This window comes from Clytia hemisphaerica, unplaced genomic scaffold, assembly GCF_902728285.1.
Source record: "Clytia hemisphaerica strain Z4C2 unplaced genomic scaffold, Clytia hemisphaerica genome assembly, whole genome shotgun sequence".
Taxonomy (NCBI): domain Eukaryota; kingdom Metazoa; phylum Cnidaria; class Hydrozoa; order Leptothecata; family Clytiidae; genus Clytia; species Clytia hemisphaerica.
This window is the reverse complement of record NW_027103774.1, coordinates 5,298-30,674: the sequence shown is the minus strand read 5'-3', so window position 1 is coordinate 30,674 and position 25,377 is coordinate 5,298. Positions and strand designations below refer to the sequence as shown.

The following is a 25,377-nucleotide window of genomic DNA, read 5'->3' as shown; positions in this document are numbered from 1 at the left end:
ACTTTAGTTAGATCGTAACAGGACGAGCAAACGAATTCACCTTGAGATTGAACGTATCAACCACGGAAAGTTTTATAAAATGCATATGATGAAAGGAAGCAGTTCTGATTTAGTAACTGAAGGGCAATTTTTATTTTGGTCAGGTCAAGCAAGCGTCAGAGTAGAAGTAGAGGGAATTGAAATATGGAACGATATGGGTTCTCTTTATTACTTACCTTCTAAAACGAATGTTTAACTTATGGATTTCAAAGCTGTCATTTCGAGTAAGTATCTCTTTCATTTCATCCTATACTAGTGTATATCCAGACGGTGTCAATTGAACAACTTCGAACAAAAATCGCAATCGAACAAATCGAACGTAATCGAACGCGATCGATAATTGCGATTCGATTGTCGAACGTAATCGAATCTCAATCGAACGGCCAATTCCTGGGTAATATTCGATTGCGTTCGAGTAAGGTTAGATTGGTTCGATTGATTGTTGACTATGTTCGATTGGTTCGATTGATTGTCAATTACATTGGATTAATCTTCGATATCGTTCGATTACGATTATGTACGATGAGTTTGATTGCGATTAAATTAAATTGGATTGGATCACTCTGTTAGAGCTTCTTAGCGTGGGCGGCCGAGCGCTTAAGTACCACACTAAAGCGAATAAAATCTAATACAATTGAATCAATCGAACGTAATCGAAGACAATCGAACGTAATCGAAGCAATCGAACAGCAAATCCTGGGTAATATTCGATTGCGATTCGATTGCGTTCGACAATCGAATTACAATCGAATTGCAATTATTCGATTGCGTTCAATTGCGTTCGATTGATTCGGCGTTCGATTCGTTCGATTGATACCGTCTGGGTATATGTAAAAGAATTGCGAAGCAATCCAGGCAAGTCACTCGATTCGCAAGTTGCAAGCAAAATGTTTATACTGTGGTCACGCACTAGAAATTGCAATTTAAAAATAGATTCATTGGTAAATACAAACTCCGACAACTGCTCAGGTCCAGGAAGACCGAGCCCCTTTAGAGATTTACTCAAACACTTCAGTCATACAAATTTACGACGTTTATGTTTACGTGAAAGTGATTTATAGGTTAAAAATATTCCTTTAATCCATTATATATTCTCTTTTCTACTCTCTAAGAGTATTCAATAAAACGTTCAATAATAGGACATCCTCCCGGCGCTCCGTAAACGGCCGGAGCAAAAAGTGCCGTTTTCTTCGGGCTCCGGAGCACCGGCAGATTCCGGACGACTACTTCCAGTGTTCCGGAGCACAATTTTCAGTGTTACCTTGAGTTACCTTGAGCTTGTTTCGTAATATCTTTACGCATCCATCCTGTGAGGACCGATGTAAATTTTCATATTGATGATACTGTTTGTTTCAGCTCGTCTCATCATAGTGTAGCCAGTCACGAGTGGCTCGTCGGGAACTGTGAAAAGATATTTATCCAGCTCAGTTTTGAATTTCAATTTCTTGCACCCAGTGAGATCCCTCAGACGTTTTGGCAGCGAGTTGAAAAGCCTTGGTCCTTGGACTTTAAAACTTGAGTATATGACTTTTTGCCAGGGCCCCCTTTTCACTAGTGGTATGTGACATTTTCTTCCTTGTCTGGGATTGGCATAGAACGTGATTGTCCCAGGATTTGGGACAAGCTTCTCAATAATACACCAAGTGTATATGATAATATATCTTTCACGCCTTCTCTGCAGTGAAAACAGTTTTAATGTTTGTAGTCTTTCCCAATAGTTTTGGTTGTGTAGGTTTTTAATCCTCCTTGTGAATGATTTTTGGAGATCTTCGATCTGCTGGATCAGATTAACTTCATTGGGTGACCATAGTTGAGAACAGTTGTCGATGTGTGGTATGACTAAAGACTTCCAAAGAGTGAGCATGACATCATGTTCTCTTGAGCTGAATGTTCTCAGAATCCAACCAATGAGTATCTGTACTTTTTCTACAATGGTTAGAATATGTTGGTTGAATTTCGCATCGTCGGACATGGTAACACCAAGATCCCTTGTTGAAGATTTGGTTTGGATTATCTTTCCTTCACCTGTGAAATAACTGGTGGCTGGTCCGTTTCCGTAATGGAGATGCTCGAACTTTTTTCCATTCAGTGAATGGCGGTCTGCACCAGAACTTTGGAACGTTCTGCACCAGAACTTTGGAACGTTCCGGTGCGCTTTCGCTAACTGTGCACGCACATATTTTAAAAAATCAGCGGACTCATGGTAGTTTCAATATTTTGACCAATGATGCTTTCAAATATAAAAAAAAAACTTCAAACATCACCCGGTTTATTGAGACAGGGATGTGAAATACAGATGATTTCAAGACTAGAATTTAATGGAAATAAGTTGACTTATGCAATTTCAAAATTCAATAACCATACCCAAGTACAGTGAAGTCAAGTTTGAAGATATTCTTTATTAGAAAAACAGTTAAAAGCATTCAAAATGCAATTTACCTTACCTCCTGAGTTTGTCTTTGTTATGCTAAAATATAAAAAACCTTTGTCCTGCTGTCTGATTACAAAACCTCCAATCACTACTTCTCCGCCATCTTGTTTCACTTTAAATGCCTTGTTTTAAAATTCCTTAGCTACATTATATGTACGGAAAAGGTTTTCTCCAGGTTTTTTCAATCTCGGGATTAAACTACGAGGGCGGTACCACCCACTTATTTTTATTTCGGCGTTAAGCGCCCCGGGATACTTAACAATAAAAGAGATTTTAAGATTAATGTTGAAAAGCATATTTTTTTCGATAAATTTAGGCGATACTCGACAAAAAATAAGGTGGTTTTAAACAAATCTTTGACAAATTGGCGTTTCTTTCTGTTCTAATATATGCAAATCACGTCGAAAAAAGATTATATTTCCGCCTTGACTTTCACTTTCCCTTTCGTGTTACGTGATTCCAATTGGATGAATACTGCTCGCTAATAAATTCTGATTGGCTGTAAGTCTTTAGCTTCGGGATTCTGATTGGATCATTTCCCGCGTCACGGTTGAATTTTGATTGGTTGAAAGTTTCTGAGCGTGAATTCTGATTGGATGAATACCTGAAAAGTAAACAATAGTATGTAAGTATTTTGCTTATCAAAACCTAAAGATTTCCAGGGGGTTTTATTTACTTTACATGACGATAATTAAGCCTACAAAACACCGAGAAAAAAACCCAACATAGAACAGGTGTATTTTGTAATGTAGAATATGATAGCGTGAATTTTTTTGAAATTCTATGTCAGGATTTTTTCTCAATGACCCGTAACTATGCCCGGGGTACCCGTTGCTAAGACCTTATGTTAAAAACGAAAGCGATTACGGCAAAAAGTAGCGATTTTCGTAATACTGTACCTCAAATATTGATACTTGACTGTACTGAAGTAGGAATATCGTATAGTTGCATCATAAATTCTGAAATTTTTAACAAAGTTCTAAAATTAATTATATTAACTATTAGCGCTGTAAAATCCTTAGATGAAAACAATGAAAAACCAGATAAGATCTGAGATTTAGAAAGAATTTGTCAATGATTCTACGAAGCAAAACCTCCAAATTTTGATGGCTGTGTATTTTTTCAAAGTTTGGAAATCCAAAGGCTCTTAATTATGAGTATGCTGGAGATAAGTACAACAAGTCTTTTACCCTTGATTTGTCACCAAACAGGGGCAAACTCTTCACATAAAAAATTCTGTGACTTTTTTCACAGCTGTACGTATTGTAGCACAGAAATTTAAAACAGTTTTAAAAGTGTATCATAAAGATAATGTTATGTTTTGTCGATGTATTTTGACATTTTACAAGTCATTACCATTACCAATACCAACAATAAAATCCTTTATAATACAATCACATGTCAATGTTCTATTTCTCTGACCACCAATGCGTATTCATAAACAACAAAAAACAACAGAGCCCACATTATTGAGGGTCGGCCAAGCCAGAATTTCAAAAACAACGACAAACAAACAGTTCTCTTTCCACTGAATAAGGGGAGGAATAAATTCTTCCAGGATAGCCATATCCAAAATATTTTATTTTATTCCCATTTCCAAATTCATGTTGTGCTCTACACTACCAATCTAAACTGGTCTAAAGAAATGGTTCTCCCACCATATTATATACATTCATTTTCATTTCATATTCGTTCATTATTCAGCTTTGAACCTCTTTTTACAACGAAGCAACAACTCTGCTCAGCCTGCTGTCCTGTTGATGAAACAATAAAAATTTCATCTTCTTTCTTCTCATTCCACAAGTTCAGCTGCTTTCTTTGTTTCTTTTCATCAAGCAACATCTCTTTTCAAAACACCAACGTCTCTTTTCAAAACAGCAATGTCTGGAACGAAAAAGACCAAATTAGTGACAAAACGATGGAGCGTTTGACGTCACTCGCGGCAAGTTACACACTCGTTATTTGTTAATCCCAATCTCTTTGACGACAAATTTGTCTTGATAACTCCACCAAGTTTGTCAATCATACTTTCTGTCATAACATGTCACGATAACTTTCACTGATAGCGCGCCCTTTTTAACTTTTTTATTTTCATTCAAAATGACAGGACGCCGCTTGGAGAATTAGAAAACGCCTGTTGCCCACCACCGCCTGGCGGCCTATCACCCGATAGGATTAACAAATGACAAGTGTGTAACTTGCCGCGTAAGTGACGTCAAACACTCCATCGTGTCCACTACGGATTTTTTTCATATTTCAATTTAAAAGCCTACTCTGCGCGAAAGAGAAATTGTGTATTTTTTAATATGCCGTTCATTAACTCAAATCAAATGACTTTGGAAGTTTGGTGAAATGGTGGCCGAATTGTCGTCCCAAGTTAGAGCAGTTGACGGTATACATTAGCTCAAGTATTACCTATTGGGCACTTCCAGGCCGTTACGGGGGCGGGGGTTGGACGACAGCAGAATTCTGTGGAAAAATATTTTTTTGAAATTCCTGGATTTCCAATACAAAATCATTTTCTCCCAAATGACTATTATTTAGATAGTCATTTGGGAGAAAATGATTTTGTATTGGAAATCCAGGAATTTCAAAAAAAATATTTTTCCACGGAAAAAGTTTATGTCTTCGCGGATAAAACTTCAAACATTTACACTATGTCAGCTGAGAAACACAACAAGTTACTTCGCGAGAACGTCACAAAAAATTATGAACATGCACCGACCAACCTCGAAAACGCTATAAACAGTGAAGCCAATTGTATAGCAACCTCGTACAATGTCCACGATCGTGCAGAATACCTTGCTCCTTCACCCGCATTTATCACGCTGAAAGATCACAAACCGAACTTTCATCAAAAACACCCTTGTCGCCTCATCAATCCCTGCAAGAGCGAACTTGGTGCAATCAGTAAATCCATCTTAGACCGTATCAATACAGACCTCCGTAACAAATTAAACGTAAACCAATGGAAAAACTCTGACCAAGTAATTGAGTGGTTTTCCTCGATAAATAATAAAAACGAACATTCATTCATTCAGATGGATATAAAAGAATTTTATCCAAATATAACGAAACGTATATTAGATAATGCATTAAATTTTGCTATGGAACACACCACTATAACCGAAAAAGAACTTAGAACAATCAACCACTGCCGCAAATCACTTCTTTATTCGAATGACAAAACATGGAAGAAAAACAAATCCCACGACTGCTTCGACGTCACAATGGGAAGCTTCGACGGAGCAGAAATTTGCGAGCTTGTAGGTATTTATATTTTTCACAACCTCTTACAAATCACAAAAAAACACGATATTGGCTTATATCGTGACGATGGTCTGATGATTTTCCATAATTTGAAAGATAAAGACGCCGAAACCACACGCCAAAAGATTATCGACATTTTCAAAACAATCGGATTCGACATAGAGATAAACATTAACCTGAAAACTGTTGACTTCCTAGATTTAACACTAGACTTATCGACTGGAACATATCGACCGTACAAGAAACCGAATGATACGCTTCAATACATTCACACTTCTTTCAATCATCCCAGCAATATAATTAACCAACTCCCATCATCGATCAACAAAAGGTTGACCAAAAACTCATCGAATGAAACCATTTTCAACCAAGCGAAACCACAATACGAACAGGCACTAAAAACTAGTGGTTACAAGAATACCCAATTGTTATATAATAACAATAGCAACAACACTGAACCCACCCACTGCAACAGGAAGCGCAAAATAATTTGGTTCAATCCACCCTTTAGTAAAAATGTTTCAACAAACATTGGTAAATTATTCCTAAAATTGATTTCGAAGCACTTCACCAAAGCAAACAACCTCTATAAAGTGTTCAACAAAAACAATGTCAAAATTAGTTATTCGTGTACTGAAAACGTCCGCACGATTATTGCAGCACACAACAAGAAGATATTATCGAAAAGCGAATCTACAACTGAGCTTTGTAATTGCCGAGATAAGAAGTCATGTCCGTTAGACAACAAGTGCCAAACCACATCTGTAATTTACAAATGCGAAGTAACTGCCCCAGATCACGAGAAAAAAGTTTACATTGGTCTCACTGAGAAGGAGTTCAAACAAAGATATAACGGGCATAAACTATCCATCACCAATGTCAAATACAAGAACAAAACTACCCTTTCGACGTACGTCTGGAGTTTAAAAGATAAAAATGTCTTGCCAAATCTTAAATGGTCTATCATGAAACGGGTAAAATCATATTCTAACACTTCGAAAGTTTGCCGTTTGTGCTTGCAAGAAAAGTTAGAAATTCTTCGCTACGAAAATAAGCCCGAACTTCTCAATAAACGCTCAGAAATTGTTTCTAAATGCCGACATATGAATAAATTCATGCTGGCTAATTACAAGTCAAAAGACTGACGGACCCTTGAGAATTTCCTTTTGTTCTATTTATTACTTCAATTTATTTCACCAATTTTTACGACCTTTTACGACTTTACGATTTTTTCTCAAGATGTAATTTTTTCAACACATTAGATCATTTTGTATGTACTGTAGCTGATGATTGTACGCATGAAACTCAGAGTTCTACAAAAATAAAGTTTTGAATTTTTACTATTATTTAGATATACATTTTGCAAATCAGGATGTCATGTAAAATAATTTAAAACTGCAGCATTAAAGCAATACTAATTCAGTATGATATTCTGATTTGCAAAAGGTCTATACTAACCCCAGAATGATCTGCAACATTATCCTGAAGCTATTATCACTCCACAATACTCTTTGCTTGAGATAATGATTGACAGATTGAAATTTGTTCACCAGTGAAGGAGCTCCCTTTTTTTCAGTTCTTAACCTTAACATGTACGTTTTGTTTTTCAAATTTTTTAAATGGTAGCACTAAGCTACAGCAGATCATTTCAATGGAAGTTGTTTGATTGTTTACAAGATTCTTGGCAGAAAATCTTAGTTCGATAGTCGAATTTTTTAAATGGTATCACTAAGCTACAGCAGATCATTTCAATGGAAGTTTGTTGATTGTTTACAAGATTCTTGGCAGAAAATCTTAGTTCGATAGTCAAATGATGACAGTTGTGCCCTTATCAATTCAATTTCATGTGACAAACCTATGTTTATGAGTGCACTTTATAGCTTTGATTCCTGTTGAAGATTCTTACTTTGGTTTGGTTTTTTGTTTGATTCTTATTTACTCTTTTAAAACTTTAGAGCCACACTGCCAATGTGTTTTTCCAGGGATTTTTCTAGAAAATCTTGTCTTTCTCAATAGAATTTGCCCTTGTTTTTGGGATGTGAATTTTGGCTAAAGATGTTCTCATTGATATTTTTAGATCATGGAAATGAAAAGGTTTTCAAAGAATTATCTGGAGAAATTGAAAGGAGACTTCCTTCTGCACCAGTAGAATGGAAAAGGTATTTACATTTTTACTGAATTCTGAAATAATTTGATACAAACAACTTTGGCATTATCATGTTTAAATTTTTAAAATAAGTTTTGTTTTCTTTGGTGCCTGTAACAAGTTTTTTTGAAAAAATCTTTTACAATCTTTGATTTTCAGGTCTTATGGACGAGCATCAAAAGAAGTGGTGCTGCAAGCAAGCTTCTCTAAATTTGATTTGGCAAAACTAAGCCCAAATTCTAATATTGAATCATTCTCTAAGTTGGCCACAAAGCCATTGTTACATTTATTCTGGATATCATGCAATGTAAGTTTAATGCTTATTCAGCGTGTTATTCTAGAGATTTGATATCAAGTATGTTACGACTTTCATTTATGATTAACAGTCATTATTAGTCTATCGCATGTTTTCAATTTGTACGTTGCAACACTCTTAGGTTTCTACTCTGCATATCCAGTTCGAGAAATAGTTTGATGTGTAATATGAGTTTCAATGAAATGTCTCTTCCAAATGGTTAATTTTATGCCTAATGTATACAAGAAAAAATACAAAATTTGAATTATAATTGTACTTCTTGTTTCATCTCTTCAATAGTAGGGGGAAATTTGTTCGTTTTTTTGAGGTCGCTCGACTTTTTTAGTCAAAGCACTTGTTATACATTTTTGGAAAGCTAAGGGGTAGGGGAATCAAAATAATTTGGGTGCCAATTTTTTTTCGGACACTTTGGTGTGATTTTCGGACAAATACGACGGTCTCAGGCAAAAATCATAGGGTGAAAAATTAATGAACATTTTAGCTTGAGAAAACGGAGACCTGTTGTATATTTTTGGAAAGCTCTCAAAAAATTAAGATTAGTGATATATTGCAAGTATAAGTGATTTCAGTACCTAACTCGAGATATTGAGCTTCCGAAAGCGCAAAAACTGGACAAAACAGCTGTTTCTGGCTGAAAAACACTGAAAAACACTGTTTTTAAGGATTAATATCTCGAGTTAGGTAAAGAAATCACCTATACTCGCAATATATCACTAATCTTGATTTTTTGAGAGCTTTCCAAAAATATACAACAGGTCTCCGTTTTCTCAAGCTAAAATGTTCATTAATTTTTCACCCTATGATTTTTGCCTGAGACCGTCGTATTTGTCCGAAAATCACACCAAAGTGTCCGAAAAAAAATTGGCACCCAAGTTATTTTGATTCCCCTACCCCTTAGCTTTCCAAAAATGTATAACAAGTGCTTTGACTAAAAAAATCGAGCGATTTTACAAATTTCCCCCTACTACAAAATCGTCAGCTATTAAATGAAAAATGACAAATGAAAAATTTGAATAAATCGTAAAAAAAATTCCTATAAACGTGGTTTTTATAATTATACAAAAGGTATTTCTTATTAATTTTATGGCTACGATTTTGTCTCTGCACAGGATAATGACAAATACAAATCGTCTATCAAATCAGAAGTCAATAACTGGAAAAACCATCTTGCAACCAACAAGAATGTCGACTGGCTCATTGTTCATGTCATGTACCAAGAGAACGCAAAATCAGGCAAATCCAAGATTCAATTGCCAAGGTCTTCTGTTTTTGATAAGCTGAAGTCTGATTTTGGACAAGACAGGTAAATTGATAAGTCTGATAGGTCAATGAATATTAACTTAGGGAATTTAATACAATGATTATAAATACCACTCCCTAAATATTTTTGATGTTCTTTTTTTTGTTCGTCATTCATATTGCCATCATTATAGATTAAATAACACCTTCCATAGAAAGTTTCAACATTATGTGATATTTAGGGGGTTTTCCATATGCTGTTTATCTCCAATTCAAATTGAAGAAATTCATATATTACATCTTTCATTGAATTCGTAATCCCTTTTAGATGTGTTCAGCTCTGGGAACCAGACAAAGAAACTTTGTTTACAAAATCTAACGAATCTTGGCAAACATTGTTGTCTGCACTCAGAAATTCACTACTGGAATCTTTTGGTAGATATTTGGATAAATTTGAAGAAAAAATTCGTTCAATGAGGGAAAAGTATGCAGACCCCAAATGGCCTTTTATTGAATATTTCTTAGTTCATGTAAGTTTGCTTTCTGATTCTTATACTGACATGCATTTTTATATGATAATATATGTTGTCTACTATTTAAAGGCAATATCAAATCAACTTTGTAATTCAAAGTTGTGTTGTGTTGTGTCTAAGATTGATTTATGAATAAAATTTCCAAACTGTTATCCCACGAAGGGTTGGGGATGTAGCTTATTGCGAGATATTCTTTATACACAGACGAAAAGGATTCTTTTAATAAACAGTGAACATTCTGAACTCGACAAGCTGAATTAACTTTAAAAATTTTATAGTTTTCAAATAAGTGTTCTGGTTTTTATGTCAGGTCGGTGTCTCCTATTGTTATATTGTGTTCGATTTTGTGCTGAATAAACAAAAAGGTTTTTTCCACTTTCTGACCAATTTTGCTCCACATCTGTGTCAATTCGATGTGAAAAAGCTTGTAAATAAAATTTGATGAGCAAGCAAACAATATCACTCTTATTTGAAAACAAAACCTTTAAAAACTGCTTTATTATCATTTTTTAAAGGAGGAATTGGCGTTTATTTATCAAAGTATCACACTGAATGACGATGCCCTGATACAATACGATGAAGTAGATGCTCTCCTTTCACAATTCATCATCAACAGCAGTGGAAAAGGTAAAAAAACTACATTTTACAAGGCACGAAATAACGATTTCAAGTGGGTCGGACAAAATGTCCGATCAGGGTTGCTTTAGCTTGAAAATTATGATTTTTGGGTCTGACATGAAGCTATTTGGGTCCGATGTCCGACCGTTATTTCGAGCCCTGCTTTTATAAGACAAAAGTAAAGATAACAAAGGGCTATGTTTTTTGAAGAATAGTGTCTTAGAATATTATTTAGTGTATAGGGTTAGCTTTGTAAATCCTACTAAAATTCAGTGGGGTTTAAACTTGAAATTGCCTGGAATTCCAGGGGGTTACAGCATTTCCAGCCACAGAGGAATGGACTTCCACAACAGGGGGTATACGGATTTTTTCTGGAAAAGCCCAATAAAATACAATGAAATACACTGTGTCTCTTGGACACTAGTTTGTAGAGGACACATATTCTGCCACTCTCGCTTGGCTATTTCTTTGTTATAAGACCTTTTATTTTAAAGATATGTCACAAAATTTAGAAACAAAATGACTTTATTTCTCCATTGAAACTTTCGTAAGGTCACCATTTCACAACTCAAAACCAAACTTATAGATTGCAATTTTGAAGTGATTTGCAAGACAAATTTTTATCACTCTTGGAAATGTTTTTGTATACGTACAGTCCCTGGCCCACAGAATCCAGGTACCCCACAGAATGCAGGTTAATGTGACATGGAAAATCCTTTTGAAATGAAATCTTAACCTTTCCTTTTGTGTTTGATTTTTACAACAGTATTCTTAAAATTAAATGATTTTTCTCTCATTCAGAATTCCCAAAATGGCTGACAGAGTTGAGCACGACTCCAACTATATGGGATGGTGTCATTTTGAGCGGCAAAGTAGCAGACCAATATAATACACTCATCAAATCAAACAAAGCCACTCTTCTTGATTTGAGGAATTATATTTTCTTGAGGCAATGCAAATTATTGATCAAGATGAAAAGGAAATGGGAAATCCCTTCAAGATTATTGGAATTTCTTTTTGCGGTCATCCATGAATTTCGGCTACTTGACGTAAGGATTTTTAGTCCATTCAATATTTGACAAGTTGTTTTAAAAATTGTGTGAAATTTTAATTGTCCCCTGGAATTTGTGGTGGTGTGCTCACTGATTTATATATTTTTTCGGTCAGAAATTGGGAATTTTTCTATCTCTTGTGGTATTGAGATATCTCAAGTTGTCAATTTCTAACTATTGCTGTAGAGAAAGCATGATATCATGTGTCTATATTTGATGTGAAAAACAATATATGCATTTTCTTTCGTATACATCCTTACTAACCCAAAAAGATTTTAAGTTTTTCGATATCTCAACCTTGTAATTTTTTCAGATGAAAGTCCCAGACCATATTGTGGCTTGTTGGATCGTGTTGACCTGTTTACAAGTTTTACCGGTTCTTGAGAAAGATGAAAATCTAGATCATTCATTTCGTGCTACGGTGGCACAAACCTATGACTTGATGCGACAGAAAATTCTTTTACTGGGTCAAGTTACTGGCGTGTATTACAATCGAGAGCAGAGCGATGAAGAAAAAGAACTAGTTCAGCAGCTTTACAACGGGTTAGGAAAATTCAGCATGAATAAAAACCATTCACCTAAAGTAGTTGAAGCTGCTCTTGAAAGTCGAGGAAATTTCGAGAAACTTTATATTGATATCACCAACGCCTGTATGACGCGGTACGAGGATATTGGTCGAAAACACTCAAAAATGTTTGTTGGTATTGATCTAGCAAAATATTATCTTCAACACGGACAATATTTACTAGCAGAACCACTTTTAGAGACTTCTTGGAGTATTTATAAAAGTCAACGATGGGAAACACTGTACACTGATGTTTTGATTCCGCTAGCGGATTGTCAACTCAAACACAAACTTCACGAACGATATTTGAGCTCTGTAACTTTACTATCATGTGCCCATTGTTTACCGTTCGAAACGAGAGATTTTTATTCGAAAGAGGTGATGCGGTTATCGAATGACAAAGACTTAAATCTACCTACGATAAATAGCGAGCCAGTGTTGAAAATCATAAGCGCTAAGGTAGGCCTGGTTAAACATAAAGGGCACATCGGGGATACAGTCCAAGTGAATATCATATTTGATAATGAATTAACGATGCCGGTTGAGTGTCAACGAGTTACGATCAATGCGAAACATTTTGATTTAAGTAACCCGGATAGCTTTTCAGAGAATGTCTTATCGGCACGTAAAAGTTTGTTCGAGAATAAAGACTTTGGTATGAATTCTATATCACCGCAGGAGAAACAGCCTCAAAAAGAAGAAACTGCCAAGGAAGCTTTAACGCCCAGTAACTTATTGAAACGCATTAAGAGCCATCGTAGAACATGGTCAAGGAATAAGAACGTGGTAGAAACCAACGAAATAAAAACAGATTCGATTACCATCTCAATCGATGGCTCTACTTTAAACGCTACAGTTGAAAATGATGCAGACAGTGCTAAAAGAGCTTTATTCAAAAGCGAATCTGAAGCAGAACCGACCAGTCAAAATTCTGAAAAGACTGAAACAGCCAATAAGGAACGAGCGCATTCTGAGCCATCCAATAAGGAGCCACCACAATCTGAGACAACCAATAAGGTTCGAGCGCAAAGTGAAACGACAAATAAAGGTCGAGTACAAAATGAAGAAAAGTCCGAACACGACAGCAAACAGCCAAACGGAGACATCCCTAAGCGCTCATCACTCTTAGAAATAGCTAACGAAACCAATACAGATTTAGAGAATCCCCAACCTTCTTCGAATGAACAAGTAGATACTGTCAAGAGTGAAGCGACACCGAAAGAACAAGATTTATCACTTGATTTGAGTCAACTAAATATTGATGAAACAAGCACACCGAATAGGTAAGTACATTCTTACTGTCGGGTACTTAATAGCCGCCCCTCCCCCCCGCTTATTAATTATTTGAAGATTTTTCACCCGAGGACATATTTATTTCAACCCCTCTCCCTCCCCCGGCTATTAGGTACCCGAGAGTAGGTCTCGATTTTCACACTTTCTCCGTGTGAACTAAATTTATAGCAAATTGTCATCTTCCGTATCTAGAGGAAATCCTGAAAAAGTCTCCCTATAACTAATACGTTTTTTTCCCCCATATTATTCTACTTTCCTATCGCTTATGTGTGCTTTTAAATTCCCTTGAGGGTGGTTTCCAGTCCACCTGGTAGAAAAAAGAAAGTGCACTCTTAATATGGGTGGACTTTTGGGTTGAAAACTGTTAGGTTATTAGGTGCACAAAACCTTGGCTTCGCACTGGAAGTGTATCCAGTCACCTAGTTTGCATTGTTTTTTCATTTCTCGTTAACAACCAACCACGGGATTCAAAGTTGAAAATTGGAAAGACGTAAAAAATACCGAAAATAACATATTGGACTTGTCTGCTCTGCAAATGGTCACACATTCACGGGAAGCCGAAAAAAATGTAGCCTATTCATATGCTGGACTTCAAAAAATGTTGGTTTGCCGTTACCCAACTCTATATTTTGGAGGTTGTCCATCCCTAGTAGTGTGTAAATGAATATGTTATTCTTGTCAATCACCATCTTAATCTTTTCATGATCTTTAGAACATTAGCAGAAGAAACTTCAGTGAATTTGGATGTTGTCTTGGAAACAAAAGGAAGCCAACGCCTACAACCTGGTCGAAACAACATTCAAGTCATGTCCATTGTATGTTATGATTCCTTGAATTAGTTTTGCTCATTTAAGTACCATACACAACAACCTAAACTTTGGCTACCTTGTTAGAATGGAAATAAGGCGACATTTAATAATACGAATTCGAAGAACTTCGACCAGCCTTTTCTTTTCTCAGCTATTGATAAATTATCTTAGGGTATTATCTTTAGATCGAAGCTTGGAATCGTTACCATCTTAATATTTGTCTTTTTTTTATACAACCATAATTAAAATGATGTCAGGGTATGATCTTTAGCCCAATGACAAGCTTGAAATATGTTTTTATAAAATCCTTTTCTTGAAGATCAACCATGAAGGCAAGTACAACATGCAATGTGTCAATTGCCATATTGGCAACTTACATTTCTACAAGAAGCTCACCTCACGCAAGGATGCTTCTTTCTACATGGTGACGGAACCGCCGCGCGTGACTTGGACAACAAATTACCTAGTAGATTACTCGTTGACTGGCAGTAAACAGCGAATTCACGTGACCCTGATGAACGGACCGGGCGTCATTCAAGATGGCTCCTTGCTTCTGATCTTGTCCAAAACAGGATTACTTTTTTATGACTTGTCGCCTTCAGATATAGAGATTTTTCCACTGGAACGCGAAGGTAAAGCACGCACTGACTCCATTTCAATCGCAGTGGATGATCAGAAAGAAAATGCCTTGTTGAGGTTACCTCTGTGTAAACCCTATGAAAGGGTCAATGTCTTTTTCGACGTCATGGCGCCAATGCATCAGGACTTTGGTCAGCAAAGTACTTATCAACACGAGGTAATATTGGGTTTTCTTTAAAGGGATCCAGTGTAGTGATCTAATATTCCGTTTTTGATGAAGAATTGTCATAATAATTCCATAACTTCATTTTTTTGATGCCAATTACTTTTCTTGCTAAGTTCTGCGTATATTAAAGTAGCTACATTCTATATCTCCAGGGTTGACTGAAGTGCCTTGCCAAGAAAACGATTCTTCTGAGAACCTAGTATACGACTTTGCTAGATTGTGATCCTCGTTGTTTTACAATTTGCTTTCTTTAGATCAATTTTCATTGCAAATGGTTGGAGCATTTAGTGCCAGATACGCTACAACAGTTGACCATGATCTTTTATGAACCCTTTCAATTAAAACATGAAGTCGTCGTCACTTCCACTTTGTAAGTTCTTAGTTCCCGTTTTCTAAGAGGGAAAGCCTCCGAAAAAACGCAAGAAAGTGGTTGGAGATTTCTCAAAGGGGGGTGGGGGGTTACTTTGGAAAGGGGGGTTACTTTGGAGAGGGGGGTTACTTTGGAGAGGGGGATTGACATTTTAATTTTTCCTCCGTATGAGTGATTAGCCCAGTTTTTTATTCGTTTTCCCATTTTCAAAGGAGATTTTAGTGTGATTGGTAAACAGGAAGACTCCATTTTCTTCCAAACTTTAGAATACTAAACCCTTGAGAGGTCAGTAGAAATAGGGACCACACTCCCATCGGGAATATGAAGCTAATTTCCCAAATTATTGCCTGAAATATATATTTGCTGATAATCTTTCTTTCAGAGCGTTATTGAAAGTGTCCATTTGTGGTGTCAATCCTGTTCATTTGGTCTTCTCAAGTCCTAACCTCGTCATTGCTGGCAACTCTTTACCAGCTCTGAATGATGGTCAGGATGTGTCTGTACGTATCTATATTTGGGAATAGATTTTAATTCAAAATTGCTTGACCTCTTTATACTCTTGAAGGAGGGTTTAGCTCGAACTTCTATTTAAAAAAGGGCGCCTGACTCAGAATTTTGTATCCCAGTAACTGTGCAATGTTTTTCATGATTTTTGTAAGTCGGACAATTTTCAACTCATATGCATTAGGGGTTGCTCATTTTCTGCCATGTCTGTCTAAATTAGTCGCCGACCATGCTAGACAAGGGGACATTTTTGATTTTCAACTTTTGTTTTTCGTTTTACAGAAGATTTACAATAGCGAGGAGACAGCATATCTATGGTCACTTAATCTTGATGAATTGAAAGGTATGATGAACTTTTTTGTCAGGAGTTTTTGGATGGGTAATGTTGTTAAGTTGAATACCAACTCTACCAGACTTTTCTGTACGGCTTTTTTACCTAAATCTTTGTTTCCGCAATTAAAGGAATATTTACAAATACTTGTCAAAATTTAACATGTTATATGGCTAGAACTGGTTTTCTGATTATTATTTTCACCCTTATTTTCATCGACAAAGGTTAGCTAGTTCAGCTAGAGTGGAACCAAAATGAAGCTGGGTTTTTGTATTTCACTGTTAAGCTGTTCTGAACAATAATAATGTATATCTACTTTTAGATTGTATTACGGACGACGGTCAACTAGATTGTTTCTTTAACATTGACTTCAAAACAAAAGTAAGAAACTGAGTGTGGCCTCTAAACATTTTTTTCTTTGTTTTATTGCTGAACTGCTTTAGTAGATTGAACTTTGGAGTGTTGTTTTTCTGACATCTTTATTGCATCTTCATTGGGCTTTTCCAGAAAAAAACCGTATACCCCCTGTTGAGGAGGTCCATTTCCGTTCCAAGGGGGTAAGGTTTGATATGTGGCGGAATTCCATAGGGAGATACAAAAATCGGTCAAAAATAACTGGAATTCCATGGGGGGTAGCTTTTTAAATCCTACTAAAATTCAGAATTCCAGAGGGGTTTAAACCTGAAATTGCCTGGAATTCCAGGGGGTTACAGCATTTCCAGCCACAGAGGGATGGACAGGACTCCTCAACAGGGGGTATACGGTTTTTTTTTCTGGAAAAGCCCATTGCAATTCATTTGAAATCCTTATATTCCCGCCATACTTTGAGGTCTATCCGCACAGTCCTGATTGTAAACAAGCAATTCATTCAACATTTATTTATGCATGAAAGTATCTACCACCGAATATAACCAAACCTGTCATTATAGAGAAAAAATAGTGTTCTTTTATCTAGAAATCCCATTTTCTATTGTATATTTTCTCTTCAGGAGACACATGAAGCAGTACCAGAACACTTTGAACGAAAGATTTCTATCTCTTTGACCAAAGTAAGTGCAGGAAGACTTACACGTTAACTTAGAGCTTAGAAAAGCTGTGGTGCTCTACCTCAGCATTCGATCTCAAAGAAAAAGGGGACTCCCGCAATCCTGTCTCTCGCATCCGCAAGCTGAATAAACTTGAATTTCATATGATGTTCCATAATGCATGTCAAGAGTTTAAAAAGTATTTCTAACCTTAAACTATATTTTGTCTCGTTTCAGTGTTTATTTTCTGTTGATGTCAGCATAAAAACTGAAAAACCCAAGAAAGGTGAAACTTGCTCTGTCAGCATCACAATCAAATTGCTTGGCAACCGTCCTCAATTCTGTGAAGAAGATTCGACAAAACACTTGTGTTTAAAAATAGACCCTAGTGAACATTTCTGGAGACTTGCAACAGAGTCAAGCATGGACGACGTATTGAGGCCAGAATTCTCTGATGACGTCACTGAATGGTCACGTGATATTGATCTCGTTTGTGATGCAGTAGGTTTAGTGAATGTACCTCTATTCGCTTTATGTTACGTCGATAATGTGGAGAAGAATGGCAAGAGTATATCGACGGAGCTTGTCAGCATGATAAACCAAAGTCAAGTCGATTATTTGTCAGCCGGTAGATTCGTTTTCGTTGAAGAACTGAGCTTAGAGACGGACGTTTGATCGACTATTTTGTTGTTGTTTTTTTCACAACGTTTTCTACAAGTGCGCAGACGGATATAGCTGTTCTGTCTAGCTTTTCGCGAAATTCACAAAGTCTGGTGGCTTTTGTATCTGTCTACGAACTTTTGGATGAACGTTCTAGTTTTAGGATTACTTCTTAGTAGATTCAGTTTTCGATTTTTATTCCCTTGTAGGTCAAAGATTTTATGGACATGAAAAATTCTTCCTGGGAAGATGTTTTTCCCCGGCCGTAGCTTATTTGAAATCTATGGAAAAGAAACTATTAATTTTTACGGCGTTTTCTTCTCCGAGGGGAAATTGTAAAAGCTCGTTTTTCTCCAGTTTTTTTAAATCTGAAACTCACTATAGGCCAAAATCGAAAACAAATTAGAGGCTCAGATTTCAAAAACGCTGACTTCAGATTCCTAATAAAGTTAGTTAGAAATAAACTAAACGTATCAAGCCGTCTTCAGAGCATCTTCAAGCCTAGAAATGGAATAGTCAAGGCTCAATTAGGGACGGAATGGAGTTTTTACAAGCTCTTTTTTGATTTGGTTGGTCGTTAACCAGTAATAAAACAATTTTGTTACTTTTTCTAAAGAATGCGTCATTTTTATTACTTCAAATGACCAATTATTAAAGTATCTTTTAAAAACTCCATCTCATCTGCTGCGGTATTAACCGGTATTCTGGTACATATTGAAATATGACTTTCCGGTATTCGTCGGCACATCTTTAGCCGGTACACCGGTATTCCATGAAAGGTCACTTTGTACCCTCAGAAATCTCCTATTGTAGGTATTACAGGCGAAACTTACAGTTAATTTCATACCTCTTAATTTGCGCAAGAAAATATTTTTATACATGTCGCCTTATATTGGAAAGAGTTTTACATTGTTATATTATGAATATAGTATAATGACAAGAATTTTATTTCTCATTTGATTATTTTGAAATTGTAATTTTTTAAAGGAAAAATCGATATTTTTTGCTGAACTATGCATAGATTGCTTTTAATTGCTTCAGCAGCCAAATTGTGAATTTTTAATCCGAAATTATTCAATACTAAAAGGGACCGTTAAACCACAGAAGTTCCCTGAACTGGGTGCTCTAATCTTATATAAGCTCGAAGTCACTATCACTTGGATATATACTAATATTGCCAAATTAATCGGCGTTTTCTTGGTTAAGGGCAATCTTTGCATTTCAGCCGACTAGTTTCTTTGTTTCTTTTCAAATCATATTTCTGCAAAGCTTTGATCCCTATTTTAAAATACTGGGAGATGGTAAGAAATTCACCAATTAAATGTTCTTCGACCCTACATTACTTTTAAACAAAATTGATTCTGATTGCGATTATTGGTCAAATCTCAATATTGTGATTTTAGAATTAGAGAAGGGAATTGTCTTTTGTATTTTTCAAAATATTTTTTGTATTGTTGTTTTTAAGAAAGATAAATGGTAATAACATTTTCAAGCGCGTGCAAGTTTCATTGTACATTATCTGATTTCTCTCATTCTGACCACTTTGGAGCCAAGAAAGTATATATTTGAAATCAACGACGTTTAAAGTTTAAGAAAAATATCAATTCAAAATTTTCGGTCAAGTAGGAAAAAATCTTCTTTTTTTTTCTCCATTCTTCATCCTCATTTTCGAATTTTTTTGAAAGACTTAAAATTTAATTAAACCATCTGCTTAAGATTTCTTTCTCATCGAGGTATTTTTTAAATTTAGCAAACTTAGATGGTCAAGTGCGAAGTTTATGTATTTGTGTTTTTTTTTCGCTACGGGGCGGTCACCTTCTGATTTATCTAGATCCTGACTGGCTGAGGACGACAGTCAATCATCACTTTTACCGTCCTCGATTTTGAGGGTCAGAACTGCGGGCTTTTCCAAACTCGCTGATATATGTCACTGGAGAAATTTCAAGTTAAAACCTTTAGTAGTTCCTCAGTTCATGCATTTTACAGATATCGGCCCGTAAATTAATAATTTCTACTAAAAGATACTAATTTCTTTGTAACTACTTTTTTATTTGACGAAGCGGCCTTCAAAAAAATTTTCAGATAAATAAGCTAACCGCGGCCAATACCTGATTTTTGCCAAACTTTGCATGCTGGTCTGTAAAATACCACCTTAGATGAGAATAAGGTACCGTCGTTTTGCATTCCACTTCTCCTGATCATATACATATGTTCTAAATTTCAGAAACTCATTTTTCAACTAAACTCCTTGTATTTTTTTTTGATAAGTGGCAAAGGAATCTTAGTGTCGTAAGTGGAATTTCATGCTAAACGACGGTAGATTCTCGAGCAAATAACAATTGGGGTTGAACAAGCGGATGTTTTATGAAGATATACTTTTATTAGTAAATTAAAATTATCTAAATTGTTAAAATATATATACAGCTTACTTTATATCTAGAATTTCTTCCTGATAAATCTTCTTTCACCACATATAAATCCCATTAGGAAAATAGGTGTCATTAGCAGTGGCGTGGTGGCAAGGGGGGCCAGGTGGGCCAGGCCCACCAGCGGAGCCTTTTTGAGAAGGGGCGCCAAGAAGGATTTTCCAGACGCCCCTATCAAAAGATTGGCAACTGAAAAACCAAAAATCGCGCCCCTTATCACCTCAAAATTTCACTGGCTCGCTTCGCTCGCACACTCTTCTACTAAATGTATATAGAGAGAGGGCGCCGAAAACAAAAAAATCTCCAAAAACGGCGCCAAATTCTGCTTGGCCACCCTAGCAAAATTTTCCCACCACGCCACTGGTCATTAGAAACCTTAGAATGACACCAATGATACCGAGGAAAGGAATGAATACTTTTCATGGTATGAATGGGTTACTCGGGTGAGTTTAGGAACGTCCAAATTATAACAAAACATATTTTGCGTGACGTCGAATGGTGTTTTTCGATAGTGACGCTTTTGAAACCATTATTTTGACGTGTTTTTCGACGGATTTTTTAACTGAAATATCAATGTTTTGCCGATATCTTGAGTTAGGTTTTATCACGTATGAACATTCGCTAAATAAATATGATAATTAACTATGAAAGTAATTCACAAATATAAACCTTAGTAAAATGTTTTTTTACAAAAATCAAAATATGTCCCTCCTTGCTTCATCGGGCGCTTTGATGTTCCATAACGAATTCAGCTCCATGTATATCTTTGCCAGTTGTAAAAACCTTCTCACTAAAAGATAAGAAAATGAAAATGTTTGAGGGATAGCACTAAAATTAATCTAAGAGTTTTCTTATCTTATCTTATAATAATTAATTCAACAAAAATCCGTTGAATTTAAACATGATGTGGGTAACAATTATCAAGCCTATTCCATAAACTGAACGAGTTCGAATTCGAATGATGCATCGATCTGTGTTCGAAGATTCACAGGTAAAATCACCCTTACCGAAATCGAACCAGATCCCTTTACGGTTGATCTAAGTAAATATGAAAATTTGGTCAACACAAGAGCCACTTGCGCCATTTTTTAAATCTTCGACGCTTACAGAATCATAAAAAAGCGAACAAGGGGTCTGGGTAGGAATTTGGCTTTTTTAGAGTACTTACATTTACAAAGCATGTTTTTCCTCGAAGGGTCTTCGTAACTTTTCACTGGTCTAGAAGCTGTCTTCACTCGATTTATTTGAGCCTCTCGTTTTCCAGGACAATTTCTCCAGCCGAAACCAAAACATTTTTTCACTATTTCATTACTTTCAATATTGTCATCATTATGTTCTGAAAAAATTACGAACCGAAAATTCAGTAAAAATTTAATAATGTTAATACACCTCTATTTTAAAGCTTAGTAGTTGGGAACACTTTTTTCCACCATACAAAAAGCACATCAGATTTTTCAAGAATTTTAAGGTAGTCCAAAAGTTTCCAGGTTGGTATAGCTTTAAAATCATTATAGTAAAAGTAAAAAACACTTCCTTGGACATTTATTTGGTTGTGAACTAAGAAAAAACTCACCACTACTTTGGCTGTTTATATTGGTTTTTGTAATCCTCGTTGATAATGTTGAATCTTCTTTAGATTTTTTGTATTTCTTCAAAATCTCCAACAGCTGAACCACTGCGATGAAAAGAAAATTGAAAATTGAAAATTGAAATTTCTGTAGCGGTCAGTTTTCAAAGATGCAGGAAAAATCCTTCTTATTCATAGCTTCACAGTGCCATATTTTTGGCCAGAAATTAAGACTTCAATAAATTAAAGACCATCAATATAACATCATACTGAAGCTGGATTCCACTTTTAGGGTTTCCACTTCTACAGTTTGAAAGATTCCGTCCTGATTTGTGGAAGTTCTGACCTACGCATAATTTTTGTACGCTGCGACTGGTAGGCCAAGTTGCTTAGATTTTTGGCCATTTTCAGCAGAGTGGTACTGGTAGCGATGAAATAGAAGCCCGAAAAGGCTAGAAGCGAATCTTTAACCTTTCTCAGGCAAGAATAAGTGAAGCATTTAAAATGTGCGCCGTATTTTTTATGACGGATTGAATCTAACGATTTCTTTGTTTTCGAGTGGCGGTACATTTTTGAAAATCTAGCAAAAAAAATTTAATCCGGCATTTGTGTGCAATCCACGCAGACCGCGCAACTCCTCAACAAGGATTCAACGGCTTCAAATCCTACCTGGGAGATTCAGTTATTGGCTTCTATAATTATGACACTACAGTTTGCCATTAGCCAAATTCTGGAGCCGCTCGCTGCGCTGCAGTTGATGCGCGTGTCGGGACAAAAATCGAGGCGGAAGCTATTTTGTTTACATTTTTTGCTGGGGAAGCACTGCAAAACAGTGCTTTTTGAGTAGATTTGGTGACTCTTGGGAAGAAAGAAGAAGAATACTGCTTGGAACCAACATCAAATGTGTTGGAATAGACTTCTATCATACATTGGAATAACAGACAATACTTTTTGAGCATAATGAATGTGTGAAACTTGCTTTTTTGTTTACAAACTTCACTCAAGTAGTTTTGTCGATTTTGCTGCTTTCGAAAGCTGTTGATGGAGACTACTAACTTGCAGAAGTAACTTTATATTGGTGCAAACAATGACTATAATAGCTTCACGAACATTCCCTATCATGGAATTCAGCTGGGAAAGATTTTTTCGATCGCATTGAACAGTTTTGATATGAGAGAGATATCCAAGATATAGGCTCATAGTTCAAACATGGTTTCACCCATCTCTTAAGATAACAAAAATTTCATGATTCATTTTATTCATCTCAAAAATGGCTGAAGAGACACCATCGGTCATATCGGATTCATCACTGATTGCGCTGAAGGATAAACTTTACGTTAACTCTCAAAATTTTGTCGTTGAATCTTCCCAGTCGTCAAAGACCAAGTTATAATGTTTATAAAAGTGACTGATTTTGGGGTACGTTTTACGTGCAGGTTTTGATTGGATCCAGGAAAAGAAAAGGATAAGCGAATCCGAAAAAAGTGCCCAAAAATTCTGAAATTTTGGAAATACCGCAAAAAATTGAAAGCATGTTACGACATTGACATGACTGTGTATATCATATAATGGATTGTTATTGTTTTGGATATCCGACATACCGTCAACAGCTCTAACTTGGGACGAGTGGTCATATCATGGGGTGGTTGACTTTCTGGACTGTATTTTCACTGTTAAATCTCTGTTGACAACAAGTTTGTTTTCTATGATTTGGGACTATGTTAATTAAATGACTTTGAAGGTTCCATGTTTTGCTGTCCCATGTTTTGTCAGACTGTCCCAAGTTAGAGCCCTTGACGGTACAAATCCACTTTGTAGTCATTGCATTTTCAGGCAAAGTTATGATGCCTAAAGCACTGTCTGAAATTATTTTTTTATTTGGATTATTAGTTATCAGTGCTCAATTCTGTTTGGTGGAAAAGCTTTCAACTTCCCAACAGAAAAAGTACTGTCATAAAAATTATAATAAAATTTCGAGATGTTTTTACTTTATCATTAAATATATAAAATTTGTAAAAAATTTGCTTCAGCCAAATATTTTTATGCTTGAAAATAGTTTATAAATTCTATTTTGTTGGATAATTTTGGTGTGGTAAAGATAAGAAAAACATAACATGAAGTCAAGTCAAAATACTCTCAAACACTCAAACATGTTTATGTATAATTTTACTTTTTACCTATTTCCCAACCCAAAATCTACCTATCATACTCAACTGAGGCCCAAAGTGAGCAGAAAAAGTTTTTCTACGAAAAGTCATAGCCCAAATAAAGCATATACAGTACTAAAGTTCATAGGCTATAGGCCAAAGACTGTGGCCGGGATAATGGAAAATTCCCCAAACTATGAGTGATTATAAACGTTTCATGTTTGGAAGAGGTTTTTTCTTGAAATCCAATAAAAGTTCCAACATAAATCTCCAACATAAATCCAATCTCTTTTTCCTATTTTTTGATGGTAAAAAGAAGGGGGAGTTTCACTGTTTTCTTACCAAATATCTGCGAATGCCGCCTAAAAACGAAAGCGAAAGTAGTTTTTGTCCCTACAAGCTACGCACGGCAGCGCAGCGAGCGGCTCCAGAATTTGGCTAATAGTTTAATCAATGCAATAGCATTCCCCTCCCCTCCAACAATGTTGACAGGTTGAAAAGTCCAATTATTGCCTCTAAAACATTGTATGGCGGAAAGTGATTTGAGAGGGCCGATGGTAATAGAATTTTTGTTTCGTTACCTAGATCCTCATTTTGCTTGATAAGGATATTTGAATATTGTTTTTCGTGAGAATTATTTTCCTTTTCTTCTTCATTTTTCTTGTTTGTTTTCTCTGTTGGTTGGTGACCTGAAAGAAAAACATGTTTGAAAGCAAATTAAACGCTTTTCGTGGAATCAGTTTTAATTTTGGAGGAGGATGAATAAAATCACATAAAGTTGTTGAACAAAAAATTCAGTTTGCGATTTAAAATATACCTGGGCGAATTGCTTCCTTTTTTGTCAGCTTTTAAAATCAAAGAAAGGCAAAGCAAACATTAAAATGGAAGAAGATTGTCATACCTTTTATCGTATAACCATGGATCACAACCGTTGACATCAAGCCCAAAATTAATTGAATTAATTTCATCTGAAAAGAAGAGAAGCGAAATGGTAAAGGAGCAGCATGTTGGTCAGGAGCAGCTACACCACCAATTATTGGTCAAGGCAGACGTGACGGAGGCTGTACAAAAGCCTGAACCTTTGAATTTGAAGCACGAAGGAATGGAGTGAAAAGTCTCAACTAGGAAATGAAGCCTCCTATTATCACTATTAAAGCTTCACTTTTTCTTACTTATAAAAGGTTAAATTTTGCTATCTAGCCCTAAAGGCTTAAAACTCAATAGCCTGAAC

The 25,377-nt window shown here is 35.9% G+C and overlaps 2 protein-coding genes across 2 annotated transcripts; one reads left to right on the top strand and one right to left on the bottom strand.

Moving 5' to 3' along the window:
- The first annotated feature begins 45 nt into the window (after nt 1-45).
- On the top strand, nt 46-19,038 carry LOC136806098 (uncharacterized). The gene is made up of 16 exons (XM_067062667.1): nt 46-263; nt 7,818-7,899; nt 8,046-8,193; nt 9,312-9,505; nt 9,770-9,971; nt 10,490-10,601; nt 11,394-11,641; nt 11,958-13,492; nt 14,215-14,317; nt 14,631-15,107; nt 15,371-15,486; nt 15,869-15,986; nt 16,273-16,333; nt 16,644-16,702; nt 17,311-17,370; nt 17,584-19,038. The coding sequence occupies exons 1-16, from the start codon at nt 239-241 to the stop codon at nt 18,019-18,021; spliced, it is 3,978 nt and encodes a 1,325-aa protein (XP_066918768.1). The 5' UTR covers nt 46-238; the 3' UTR covers nt 18,022-19,038.
- Nucleotides 19,039-20,366: 1,328 nt separating this feature from the next.
- Nucleotides 20,367-25,121, bottom strand: LOC136806154 (uncharacterized). The gene is made up of 5 exons (XM_067062718.1): nt 25,048-25,121; nt 24,728-24,835; nt 22,006-22,107; nt 21,601-21,768; nt 20,367-21,222 (listed from the first exon to the last, which is right to left on the bottom strand). The coding sequence occupies exons 1-5, from the start codon at nt 25,112-25,114 to the stop codon at nt 21,128-21,130; spliced, it is 540 nt and encodes a 179-aa protein (XP_066918819.1). The 5' UTR covers nt 25,115-25,121; the 3' UTR covers nt 20,367-21,127.
- Nucleotides 25,122-25,377: the final 256 nt, after the last annotated feature.

What these genes read in the sequence shown, in the direction of transcription:
- LOC136806154 (XM_067062718.1), bottom strand. Translation starts at nt 25,114, where the DNA reads ATGAAATTAATTCAATTAATTTTGGGCTTGATGTCAACGGTTGTGATC. An exon ending in CCATGGTTATACGATAAAAG is followed by an intron (nt 24,836 to 25,047) that starts GTATGACAATCT and finishes TTTTTCTTTCAG; the next exon opens with GTCACCAACCAACAGAGAAA. An exon ending in TATAAACAGCCAAAGTAGTG is followed by an intron (nt 21,769 to 22,005) that starts GTGAGTTTTTTC and finishes TAATTTTTTCAG; the next exon opens with AACATAATGATGACAATATT.
- LOC136806098 (XM_067062667.1), top strand. Translation starts at nt 239, where the DNA reads ATGGATTTCAAAGCTGTCATTTCGA. An exon ending in TTGAATATTTCTTAGTTCAT is followed by an intron (nt 9,972 to 10,489) that starts GTAAGTTTGCTT and finishes CATTTTTTAAAG; the next exon opens with GAGGAATTGGCGTTTATTTA. An exon ending in TTTCTATCTCTTTGACCAAA is followed by an intron (nt 17,371 to 17,583) that starts GTAAGTGCAGGA and finishes GTCTCGTTTCAG; the next exon opens with TGTTTATTTTCTGTTGATGT.